The sequence below is a fragment of the Thunnus maccoyii genome, chromosome 17 (genome assembly GCF_910596095.1).
Source record: "Thunnus maccoyii chromosome 17, fThuMac1.1, whole genome shotgun sequence".
Taxonomy (NCBI): Eukaryota; Metazoa; Chordata; class Actinopteri; order Scombriformes; family Scombridae; genus Thunnus; species Thunnus maccoyii.
The window spans coordinates 421,066-434,587 of NC_056549.1; the positions used below are offsets into that span (position 1 = coordinate 421,066).

General features: G+C 46.8%; 1 protein-coding gene and 1 long non-coding RNA gene across 2 annotated transcripts; one reads left to right on the plus strand and one right to left on the minus strand.

Moving 5' to 3' along the window:
• Positions 1 to 208: 208 nt before the first annotated feature.
• LOC121882902 (creatine kinase B-type) lies at positions 209 to 12,377 on the plus strand. Its single transcript, XM_042391409.1, has 8 exons — positions 209 to 297; positions 2,398 to 2,611; positions 4,469 to 4,623; positions 4,769 to 4,901; positions 6,716 to 6,887; positions 7,123 to 7,246; positions 7,362 to 7,551; positions 12,143 to 12,377. Exons 2-8 carry the CDS (start codon positions 2,419 to 2,421, stop codon positions 12,319 to 12,321), a joined length of 1,146 nt encoding a protein of 381 aa, XP_042247343.1. The 5' UTR covers positions 209 to 297; positions 2,398 to 2,418; the 3' UTR covers positions 12,322 to 12,377.
• On the minus strand, positions 6,854 to 7,410 carry LOC121882903. Its single transcript, XR_006092184.1, has 3 exons — positions 7,324 to 7,410; positions 7,026 to 7,171; positions 6,854 to 6,937 (listed from the first exon to the last, which is right to left on the minus strand). It is a non-coding gene; the product is annotated as an uncharacterized LOC121882903 (long non-coding RNA).
• Positions 12,378 to 13,522: the final 1,145 nt, after the last annotated feature.

Genomic DNA, 13,522 nt, shown 5'->3' on the forward strand with positions numbered 1-13,522 from the left:
GGGAACATACAGAAGCTCTGCTGTCAGGAAACAGGTGATGACGTGTTCAGTGTTTTGCTCAGCGGCACTGCGGCAGGATCCGAACCTGTGACAGCAGAGAGAGAGAGAGAGAGACGGGGGGGGAGAGATACGTCACGTGACCGGCCGCGGCCTCTCTGTCCAATGGAATGAATGGACTGTAAATAGGAGCCAATGAGGAGCGGGGGGCGGGTATAAAAGGCTGAGAGCCGCTTTAATCCGCAGCAGCAGCAGCAGCACCGGACCCGCTTCAGACCACATCCCAGACCCGACTGACAGGTAGGAACACCTTTAACCCTGACCAATCACAGCACTGCCGATCACCTCATCGATACATCCACCATCAGTTCATCACGCGCAGAGAGGCGCGCGCGCTCTCTGCAGTGACCAGACAAACCAGTCAAACCAGAGAGCTGCTGGTTCCCAGAACAAAGAGACTTACTGACGGTTTACTGTTTACTGGCTGCACACCCGCAGAGAGCCTGTCTGTCTGTCTGCCTGTCTGCCTGTCTGTCTCTCTCTCTCTCTCTGTCTGTCTGTCTCTCTCTCTCTCTCTGTCTGTCTGTCTCTCTCTCTCTCTCTCTGTCTGTCTGTCTGTCTCTCTCTCTTTCTCTGTCTGTCTCTCTCTCTCTCTCTCTCTCTGCCTGTCTCTCTGTCTGTCTCTCTCTCTCTCTGCCTCTCTCTCTGTCTGTCTGTCTGCATCCAAACGACCTTGCAGTCCGTCCTGTCTGCAGGTGTTGCGCAGCCGCAGCGGACAAATAAAAATGTGTCTTTTTCTCAATAATCATCTTTGATCTGATGCATTAAAGCTTTTATATCAATAAAATGCGTCTTTATCGCCGACTGGACGTCTGAAATTCTGCAGCTTTGAACAAAAGGCCCAGAAATAAATCCACCTTAAATCCAGTCAGGCGTAAAAAAAACCACCGTTAATCTGCAGGATGAGGCCGAGACACTGCGACACACTCACACAGGGTTATTGATTATTTACACCTGATTGTTCATGAAAGATTTCATATTTCAATCAAGTTCGGATTTTGTCTCCATCATCACGTCTCCTCTAAACGCGCTGCAGCATCTTACTGTGTAAACAAACAAACAAACAAACAAAAGATTTCAGTTTCATTCGAATATTTCCACTTTATTCTAACAGACGGTGTCTGTCATTCTGCTGATTTGATCATTGATTAGTGACAGTTAATAGCCGGTTAATTGCCGTTAGATTCCCGGGTCCGTCGTGTTGAAGGTGACCGGGGCGTCGCGGTGCAGCAGCCGCGCTCTGAAGGGTTAAACCCGGCCTGCTGCTGCGTCACTCCGGCGGCCTCCCGCTGATCATAATCAGCCTCTGTGTCCCGGTTTAGACTCCACACTGATCCCCTCAGGGTTTCCTGAGCCGAGCCGAGCCGAGCCAGACCGGGTCTGTGCAGCAGGACGATTCAATTAGACTGCAGAGGAATTTAACGGAATGATTGTAGATCAATAATGAACGTGATTCAGACTGTAGAGAGACAATCTATCACTTTATCTTTAGTCAAGTCACATCAATAAATAACTATAAAACACTTCAGAGATAAGAAATAAAATAAAATATGTAAATCTATTTAACATCATAAAGTCTGAGAGGAGAAACAAAACAGACCGGAAGAGACACATTAAATCTGAATCTGTGTGTATATATATTTATAATATATATTTATAATATATATTTATATATATATATACACAAATATATATTATAAATATATATCTCTGCAAATATAAATACTATAAAATGTTTAAAAATAATCAGAAGCTGCTGTTTGTAAAAACTAGAAGATTTTTCTTTGTTGCACTGTGTTTAATAAGAAGTTGGTTTGAATATTATTGATTATATTTCATATTATTTTTGATAGAAGCACCTGATCTTTATCTTTAAGATATCTGCAGTGATTTACATGCAGCTCCCAGTCAGGACCCAGTGAGTTCAACAGTGACGCTACTGGTCCTGAACAGCGAGCTGGGAGAGAAAGTCAATAATCGATTATTGGCAGAAAAGATCAAAAAGAACTTAATTGTGATTTTAAACATGAACAATTAAAGGAGGTTTAAAGAAGCAAATATTAAACAAATACTTTCAGACTCTAAACTAATATTATTGACATTTGAACTAAAATCCTGCTTTATAAATATTTGATGTCAGTTGATCGTAACTATTGATCATCGATGTTTCTGGTGGACAGAAGATAAGAACTAACTGCTTTCTGTCAGTATTAAGTGACTCAGTTGTTGTTCAGACTTGATGAATTAATTAATCAATTAGTAAATGTTTGATAATCAGATATCTGTGATGACAATCTGAAGCTAATCAATAAATGTTCATTTCATCTCAAACTGGTCCAGGTCAGCAGCCCAGACGTCATCATGCCTTTTGGAAACACACACAACAAGCTGAAGATGAACTACTCGGCGGAGCAGGAGTACCCCGACCTCAGCCAGCACAACAACCACATGGCCAAGGTGCTCACACCTGAGATGTACGCCAACCTGCGCGACAAGGAGACGCCCAGCGGATTCACCCTGGACGACGTCATCCAGACCGGAGTCGACAACCCAGGTAACACCTTAAACCAGATGACCCCTCCCCCAGACCAGGTGACTACTCCCCTGGACCAGGTGACCACTCCCCCAGACCAGGTGACCACTCCCCCAGACCAGGTGACCACTCCCCCAGACCAGGTGACTACTCCCCTGGACCAGGTGACCACTCCCCCAGACCAGGTGACCACTCCCCCAGACCAGGTGACTACTCCCCTGGACCAGGTGACCACTCCCCCAGACCAGGTAACTCTCCCCCGGACCAGGTAACTCTCCCCCGGACCAGGTGACTACTCCCCTGGACCAGGTGACCACTCCCCCAGACCAGGTAACTCTCCCCCAGACCAGGTGACCACTCCCCCAGACCAGGTAACTCTCCCCCAGACCAGGTAACTCTCCCCCGGACCAGGTGACCACTCCCCTGGACCAGGTGACCACTCCCCCGGACCAGGTAACTCTCCCCCAGACCAGGTAACTCTCCCCCGGACCAGGTGACCACTCCCCCAGACCAGGTAACTCTCTCCCAGACCAGGTAACTCTCCCCCAGACCAGGTGACCACTCCCCTGGACCAGGTAACTCTCCCCCAGACCAGGTGACTCTCTCCCAGACCAGGTAACTCTCCCCCAGACCAGGTGACCACTCCCCTGGACCAGGTAACTCTCCCCCAGACCAGGTGACCACTCCCCCAGACCAGGTAACTCTCTCCCAGACCAGGTAACTCTCCCCCAGACCAGGTGACCACTCCCCTGGACCAGGTAACTCTCCCCCAGACCAGGTGACTCTCTCCCAGACCAGGTAACTCTCCCCCAGACCAGGTGACCACTCCCCTGGACCAGGTGACCACTCCCCTGGACCAGGTAACTCTCCCCCAGACCAGGTGACCACTCCCCCAGACCAGGTAACTCTCCCCCAGACCAGGTAACTCTCCTCTGGACCAGGTGACCACTCCCCTGGACCAGGTAACTCTCCCCCGGACCAGGTGACCACTCCCCCAGACCAGGTGACCACTCCCCCAGACCAGGTAACTCTCCCCCAGACCAGGTAACTCTCCCCGGACCAGGTGACCACTCCCCTGGACCAGGTAACTCTCCCCCAGACCAGGTGACCACTCCCCCAGACCAGGTGACCACTCCCCTGGACCAGGTAACTCTCCCCCAGACCAGGTGACCACTCCCCCAGACCAGGTAACTGTCCCCCAGACCAGGTGACTCTCTCCCAGACCAGGTAACTCTCCCCCAGACCAGGTGACCACTCCCCCAGACCAGGTAACTCTCCCCCAGACCAGATAACCCCTCCCCCAGACCAGGTAACTCTCCCCCAGACCAGGTAACTCTCCCTCAGACCAGGTAACCCCTCCCCCAGACCAGGTAACTCTCCCCCAGACCAGATAACCCCTCCCCCAGACCAGGTAACTCTCCCCCAGACCAGATAACCCCTCCCCCAGACCAGATAACCCCTCCCCCAGACCAGGTAACTCTCCCCCAGACCAGGTAACTCTCCCCCAGACCAGATAACCCCTCCCCCAGACCAGGTAACTCTCCCCCAGACCAGATAACCCCTCCCCCAGACCAGATAACCCCTCCCCCAGACCAGGTAACTCCCCCAGACCAGATAACCCCTCCCCCAGACCAGGTAACTCCCCCGGACCAGGTACCCCCTCCCCCAGACCAGGTAACTCCCCCAGACCAGGTGACCCATCATGTTGTTTGTCACCTTCACACAGAGACTGTTGATTTTACTTCCTGTCTGAATTCAACTTCATTTGTTGAGCAAAACATTTCAACAATCACTTCATATTAATCTAATTACAAAAAGAAAACACTTCAGGAGTAAAACACACAACTTCAACTGATCAGACGTTTTGCGTCCCTGCAGGTCATCCGTTCATCATGACGGTGGGCTGCGTCGCTGGAGACGAGGAGACATACGAGGTGTTCAAAGAGCTGTTGGACCCAGTGATCGAAGACCGCCATGGAGGATACAAACCATCAGACAAACACAAGACGGACCTGAACCCTGAAAACCTGCAGGTAAACCATCACAAAGTGGCCCAATCACAACTGTCCGATAGTTTTTAGGCTCTTTGTATGACATCATGCAGCTTGTCAGCTCTTATTGATCTGATTGGACGGTTGATCTGCTTTGATTCTATTGGTTCTTATCTGTCTGTTTCAGGGCGGGGACGATCTGGATCCAAACTACGTCCTGAGCTCTCGGGTTCGGACCGGACGGAGTATCCGTGGGTTCTGTCTGCCGCCGCACTGCAGCCGCGGAGAACGCCGCGCCATCGAGAACCTCTCCATTGAAAGTATGACATCACTTCCTTCCTTCCGTCACTGCTGCGGTGTCAGTCCGCCCCCTGCCTGCAGGACGCTGCGCTACACCTCAACATCATTTACTGCACCAAAGACCAGAATCTGAACCTCTGACTCAGTAAATAAAATGTATGATGCGACAGATACATGTAGTTATATAATAATAGCACATCAGGCAGCAAGTACACAACACAACAACTAAATAATATATAAATATGTATAAAATAAGTGATAAAACAAAGAAAATGATGCAATAAATGCGATTAATTTAACTTATAATATATTCCTGTAATATTCTAAGAAGTCGTTTCTTTTTTTAAATTCTTTGTAAGAGAGTTAATCAAAGTCCTTTAATATTAAACTAATTTCCTGAGTAATTCACAGCTGGTGCGATTACGTCACCTTGCGAGTCGCGAGATCATGACCTCACATGAGAATCCGTCCCGTCAGGCGTCACGCTGAGCGTTTGAGTCTGAGCCTCCGCTGGTTCCGACCAATCGGCGTCTCACGAGGATTCTCGCGTGATCTCGAGAATATCCAGCTGCCTCGCGAGGTGTAAGACGGTGACTGACGGATGGTTCATCCAATCACCTGCCAGGTAGTTTTTGAAAGTGCCCGCCCCCTTTTCCAAACAGTTTCCAAACACTTCACCGTCGGCTGCGTCAGGTTAGCGATTACAAATTATAAGAAAAAACAGAAATGTGTTGGTTTAGTTAGTAAATATCTGCTCATTATATTTAGGTTCATTTGTAGTTAATCAATTAGAATCTTAATTCTTTAACTGACAGAAAATAATCTGGTTTCAGTTTGTATCTTTTGTGACAAACGGTATCAAAGCTGCAGCTCAGACTCCCTGACGACGCTGCTGCAGCAGATTTTAGACATTAAAGGTTTTAGTTCAACTCTGAACAGGATGAATGTGTCTCTGATGTCAAACCATCAATAAAATAACAGACCATCACTGATTCATCTCACACAGCTGGTTTTACATGTTGGTGACCGCAGAGTTCACTATGTGGACACATCCTCCTCCTCCTCCTCATCATCATCATCATCATCACAGTTTAAACTCTGCTGGTTCTGCAGCTGAGCTGCTGAGTCACAGAGGCAGAGGAAGAGCTGACCTTCATCTGTCTGGTTTTATTTCAGCTGAAAAGAAAATGTCTTTATTTAGATATTTTCCCATCATGCCTCAGTGAGCCTCAGTGAGCGTCGCGGTAAATGCAGCAGCGGATCAAACTGTTACATAACCGAGAGCTCTGAGTCGCCCTGCTGAGACTCTTAATGAGGCCGAGAGCTCCGAGCCTGAAACAAGCCTTTCATATTCAAATGAGACTCAACTGGACTCAACTGGACTGGACCAGACCAGCAGACTGCAGCACCGACTCTCACAGAGAAAACCATCAGTATCTATTAATTCACTCGGAAAATGAAGCCAAGATGCAAAATAAAATATTAGAGAAACATCAGTTTTTATTAAAATTGCAGTGAAGATATTAATGTTCGGTCACAACAATCAGCAGTTATTGATCTCCTTAAAAGAGTCGCTCAGTTTAAACCCAACTTCACACTTTTTCAAGATTTAATAAACTTTATTGTTTGTCACATAGAAACATCAAAGACAGAAATGTAACAATAAGTAGAAACCTGTGAAATAAAATAAGCAGCGATTTTACTTTGAAACTCTTAAATGTACCTTTATTCTCAATAATAATAATTAATAATAATTATTATTCTTTAATCTACATTAAAATACAGATTTGGATGTGTCGTGTGACCTTTGACCTCCTGTGTGTGATATCTGCAGGTCTGGACATCCTGGACGGAGACCTGAAGGGGAAGTACTACGCTCTGAAGAACATGACGGAGGAGGAGCAGCAGCAGCTGATCGATGACCACTTCCTGTTTGACAAACCCGTCTCCCCTCTGCTGCTGGCGTCCGGCATGGCCCGCGACTGGCCCGACGGCCGTGGCATCTGGTCAGTATGACCTCTGACCTGCTGAGTCTCAGCAATGTGATGGCATGACCCTGAACATTAAAAAAATAGTAAATTAAAGGCAAGATGTAAAAAAGTGAAGCCATCATATTTCTGAGGTCGGGAGGAGAAGATACCGACGCCTGACTGAACCTCAGCTGATGCTGAATCATGTTTCTCAGCAGCTGTTGACAGACTTCCTGTTGTATGTTGACACTCTGCTCTCGTCACTCTGCAGGCACAACGACAACAAGACCTTCCTGGTCTGGGTGAACGAGGAGGATCACCTGCGTGTCATCAGCATGCAGAAAGGAGGCAACATGAGGGAGGTGTTCTCCCGCTTCTGCAACGGACTCACCAAGGTGAACACCTGGACACGCACTTCCTGTTTCCAGGAGAGGTCCTTCTTATGAAACATCTCCAAACAGAAGCTCCTCACCTGAACACCTGTCTCTCTCTCTCTCTCTCCGTCTGCAGATCGAGGCCTTGTTTAAGGAGCGAAGTCATGAGTTCATGTGGAACGAGCACCTGGGCTACGTCCTCACCTGTCCATCCAACCTGGGGACCGGGCTGCGGGCCGGAGTCCACGTCAAGCTGCCCAACGTCAGCAAGCATGAGAAGTTCGGAGAGATCCTCAAGAGGCTGAGGCTGCAGAAGAGAGGCACAGGTACGCAGACAGACAGATGGAAACAGGTAGACAGACAGGTAGACAGACAGGTAGAAACAGGTAGACAGACAGGTAGAAACAGGTAGACAGACAGGTGGAAACAGGTAGACAGACAGGTAGAAACAGGTAGACAGACAGGTAGAAACAGGTAGAAACAGGTAGACAGACAGGCGGAAACAGGTAGAAACAGGTAGACAGACAGGCGGAAACAGGTAGACAGACAGGTAGAAACAGGTAGAAACAGGTAGACAGACAGGCGGAAACAGGTAGAAACAGGTAGACAGACAGGCGGAAACAGGTAGACAGACAGGTAGAAACAGGTAGAAACAGGTAGACAGACAGGTAGAAACAGGTAGAAACAGGTAGACAGACAGGCGGAAACAGGTAGAAACAGGTAGACAGACAGGTGGAAACAGGTAGACAGACAGGTAGAAACAGGTAGAAACAGGCAGACAGACAGGTAGAAACAGGTAGAAACAGGTAGAAACAGGTAGAAACAGGTAGACAGACAGGTAGAAACAGGTAGACAGACAGGTAGAAACAGATAGAAACAGGCAGACAGACAGGTAGAAACAGGTAGACAGACAGGTAGAAACAGGTAGACAGACAGGTAGAAACAGGTAGAAACAGGTAGACAGACAGGTAGAAACAGGTAGAAACAGGTAGAAACAGGTAGAAACAGGTAGACAGACAGGTAGAAACAGGTAGAAACAGGTAGAAACAGGTAGACAGAAACAGGTAGAAACAGGTAGAAACAGGTAGACAGACAGGTAGAAACAGGTAGAAACAGGTAGAAACAGGTAGACAGACAGGTAGAAACAGGTAGACAGACAGGTAGAAACAGATAGAAACAGGCAGACAGACAGGTAGAAACAGGTAGAAACAGGTAGACAGACAGGTAGAAACAGGTAGACAGACAGGTAGAAACAGGTAGAAACAGGTAGAAACAGGTAGACAGAAACAGGTAGAAACAGGTAGACAGACAGGTAGAAACAGGTAGAAACAGGTAGAAACAGGTAGACAGAAACAGGTAGAAACAGGTAGAAACAGGTAGAAACAGGTAGACAGACAGGTAGAAACAGGTAGAAACAGGTAGAAACAGGTAGACAGACAGGTAGAAACAGGTAGACAGACAGGTAGAAACAGATAGAAACAGGCAGACAGACAGGTAGAAACAGGTAGAAACAGGTAGACAGACAGGTAGAAACAGGTAGACAGACAGGTAGAAACAGGTAGAAACAGGTAGAAACAGGTAGACAGAAACAGGTAGAAACAGGTAGACAGACAGGTAGAAACAGGTAGAAACAGGTAGAAACAGGTAGACAGACAGGTAGAAACAGGTAGAAACAGGTAGAAACAGGTAGACAGAAACAGGTAGAAACAGGTAGACAGACAGGTAGAAACAGGTAGAAACAGGTAGAAACAGGTAGAAACAGGTAGACAGACAGGTAGACAGACAGGTAGACAGACAGGTGAACAGACAGGTAGACAGACAGGTAGAAACAGGTAGAAACAGGTAGACAGACAGGTAGACAGACAGGTGAACAGACAGGTAGACAGACAGGTAGAAACAGGTAGAAACAGGTAGAAACAGGTAGACAGACAGGTAGAAACAAGTAGACAGACAGGTAGAAACAGGTAAAAACAGGTAGACAGACAGGTAGAAACAGGTAGAAACAGGTAGAAACAGGTAGACAGACAGGTAGACAGACAGGTGAACAGACAGGTAGACAGACAGGTAGAAACAGGTAGAAACAGGTAGAAACAGGTAGACAGACAGGTAGAAACAGGTAGACAGACAGGTAGAAACAGGTAGACAGACAGGTAGAAACAGGTAAAAACAGGTAGACAGACAGGTAGAAACAGGTAGAAACAGGTAGACAGACAGGTAGACAGACAGGTGAACAGACAGGTAGACAGACAGGTAGAAACAGGTAGACAGACAGGTAGACAGACAGGTGAACAGACAGGTAGAAACAGGTAGACAGACAGGTAGACAGACAGGTAGACAGACAGGTAGAAACAAGTAGACAGACAGGTAGAAACAGGTAGACAGACAGGTAGACAGACAGGTGGAAACAGATAGACAGACAGACAGGTAGACAGACAGGTAGAAACAGGTAGACAAACAGGTGAACAGACAGACAGACAGACAGGTAGACAAACAGGCGGAAACAGGTAGACAGACAGGTAGACAGACAGACAGGTAGAAACAAATAGACAGACAGGTAGAAACAAGTAGACAGACAGGTAGACAGACAGGTAGACAGACAGGCGGAAACAGGTAGACAGACAGGTAGACAGACAGGTAGACAGACAGACAGACAGGTAGAAACAAGTAGACAGACAGGTAGACAGACAGGTAGACAGACAGGCGGAAACAGGTAGACAGACAGGTAGAAACAAATAGACAGACAGGTAGACAGACAGGTAGACAGACAGGTAGAAACAAGTAGACAGACAGGTAGACAGACAGGTAGACAGACAGGTAGACAGACAGGCGGAAACAGGTAGACAGACAGGTAGAAACAAATAGACAGACAGGTAGACAGACAGGTAGACAGACAGGTAGACAGACAGGCGGAAACAGGTAGACAGACAGGTAGAAACAAATAGACAGACAGGTAGACAGACAGGTAGAAACAAATAGACAGACAGGTAGACAGACAGGTAGAAACAAGTAGACAGACAGGTAGACAGACAGGTAGAAACAAATAGACAGACAGGTAGACAGACAGGTAGAAACAAGTAGACAGACAGGTAGACAGACAGGTAGACAGACAGGTAGAAACAAGTAGACAGACAGGTAGACAGACAAGTAGACAGACAGGTGAACAGACAGACAGGTGAACAGACAGGTAGACAGACAGGTAGACAGACAGGTGAACAGACAGACAGGTGAACAGACAGGTGAACAGACAGACAGGTAGACAGACAAGTGAACAGACAGACAGGTGAACAGACAGACAGACAGACAGACAGACAGACAGGTGAACAGACAGACAGGTGAACAGACAAGTGAACAGACAGACAGGTGAACAGACAGACAGGTGAACAGACAGACAGACAGGTGAACAGACAGACAGACAGGTAGACAGAGAGACAGGTGAACAGACAGGTGAACAGACAGACAGGTGAACAGACAGGTGAACAGACAGACAGGTGAACAGACAGACAGGTGAACAGACAGACAGACAGGTAGACAGACAGACAGGTGAACAGACAGACAGGTAGACAGACAGACAGGTAGACAGACAGGTGAACAGACAGACAGGTAGACAGACAGGTAGACAGACAGACAGATGAACAGACAGACAGGTAGAAACAAGTAGACAGACAGGTAGACAGACAAGTAGACAGACAGGTGAACAGACAGACAGGTGAACAGACAGGTAGACAGACAGGTAGACAGACAGGTGAACAGACAGGTAGACAGACAGGTGAACAGACAGACAGGTGAACAGACAGGTGAACAGACAGACAGGTAGACAGACAAGTGAACAGACAGACAGGTGAACAGACAGACAGACAGACAGACAGACAGACAGGTGAACAGACAGACAGGTGAACAGACAAGTGAACAGACAGACAGGTGAACAGACAGACAGGTGAACAGACAGACAGACAGGTAGACAGACAGACAGGTGAACAGACAGACAGGTAGACAGACAGACAGGTAGACAGACAGGTGAACAGACAGGTGAACAGACAGACAGGTGAACAGACAGACAGACAGGTAGACAGAGAGACAGGTGAACAGACAGGTGAACAGACAGACAGGTGAACAGACAGACAGGTGAACAGACAGACAGACAGGTAGACAGACAGACAGGTGAACAGACAGACAGGTAGACAGACAGACAGGTAGACAGACAGGTGAACAGACAGACAGGTGAACAGACAGGTGAACAGACAGACAGATGAACAGACAGACAGGTGAACAGACAGACAGACAGGTAGACAGACAGACAGGTGAACAGACAGACAGGTGAACAGACAGACAGGTGAACAGACAGACAGACAGGTAGACAGACAGACAGGTGAACAGACAGACAGGTGAACAGACAGACAGGTAGACAGACAGGTAGACAGACAGACAGTTAATCCTTGAAGACAGAAAACTCTTCGTAGTTTTTTGTTGTTTCTTTAAAAAAATAAAAATCTTGTTTTTTATTATAATTTCTTCTGTAAAATGTTTCACAAACTAATTAAATATGCAGATTAGTTTACAGGCTTCTTATCTGAGACAAACAGAAACTTTATTTATTCCAAATAAAGAATTAAAAAGCAGCCGCAGACACAATGCAAATAAATATAAACATATAAATATAAAATATGAAAATACTGTTAATACAACAGACGTCATCGTCAATGCAACAGATCATTATTTATATTTGAATAAAGCTGTTAATGAAGCGTTACTGTGACTTTATTCTAATCATCAGTTTTAGATGTTTTCCTTCAGTCAATTATTGTTTTTTGTTTCTTGTTATTTGTGCAAATAAATAAAATGAATTAAAAGCCAATCAGATGCTGTGAACTCTGAAGGTGTCCCTCGGCCCGTGACATCACTTCCTGTCTGTGCCTGCAGGTGGCGTGGACACGGCGGCGGTGGGCGGAGTCTTCGACATCTCGAACGCAGACCGGCTGGGCTTCTCGGAGGTGGAGCTGGTCCAGATGGTGGTGGACGGAGTCAACCTGCTGGTGGACATGGAGAAGCGTCTGGAGGCCGGCGAGAGCATCGACGACCTGATGCCCGAGCAGAAGTGAACTGTGTCACTGTAACCTTTGACCTCTGACACCTCCCCCCCTCACCCCCTCACCGACCCCCCCCCCCCTCACCCCCCGCCCCCCCTCAGTGTAACAGAAACAGTCCTGAAGCTGCAGGACTCGTAGAGCTGCTCAGTTAGACTTCAGTCTTCCAACATGTGAAGGATTTTCTATTTCCTGTCTCGACCTGTTGGACGCATCTAACACCTGAAATATCTAATAAAGTCTCTGTGGCCCCAAACTACCTGCTGCTGCCGCGCTGTCTTCATTCAACAGTAACTTTATTAACACAGTCACAGCTCACTTTCACCAAACATCCTGAAGCTAAACGTGTCCGTCTGAAGTTCAGGACTCGTCAGTGAGACGATCCTGAGCTGCTCACAAGCAGCAGGTTCATTTAACTTCTAGTGACGGATCATAAAGATCCATCCAGAGGGTTCAAATATTAAAACACAGTAAGATGACAATTTACTGTCAGAAGGATTCATCAAACCAAAAACACATTCAGTCACTTGAAACCTGCAGGAACTGATAACAGATTAACGTCTAACACTGCAGGTTAACAACGTATAGACACGTACAGACGTGATCATCACTAGTGACTCTGTTCTGTCTGTGTTGTCTTATTATCTGCTGTGAAGGCGAGCGACACGGCGTTCTGACCACCGCAGTCAGGGAGGAGGAGCCAACAGTTCGCCAACATGCAGGAACTGATGTTCCATCAGAAACGAGCCGTGAACACAATCTGACACATCGTCGTCTTCTCAGTCGATATGTTCAACTCGTTAGCAAACAGCTGCTTTAATTAACCAGCAGAAGGTCGTAGTTTGGACTTTATTTCATTTTCTTTTTGTCTTCTCAGCTTGAACAAAATGAGTGAAGCTTTTAAATAAAAGGATTCACTCCAAAACAAAGGTGACCACGAATAAAATGGGGATTAACTCAAACATGTATTTTCGTAAAGGTCCCTCACAGTTCAGATCCAGTTTCTAAGTCTGATCTAAATTCTCTTGTGTTTATGAGTTAAGAACAAATGGAACAGTTTTGCCAGGATCATTTTTCTAAGTTTTTTTTTTATGTGTTTGTTGTTGTAATACTCATTTCAGCCACAAGGGGCCACAAGTGCACCATCACCATGTTCATTCATGTTTTCCTCCAGGTGAGTTTTAAAAGCCTCTAAACACAAGCTACATATATTCTG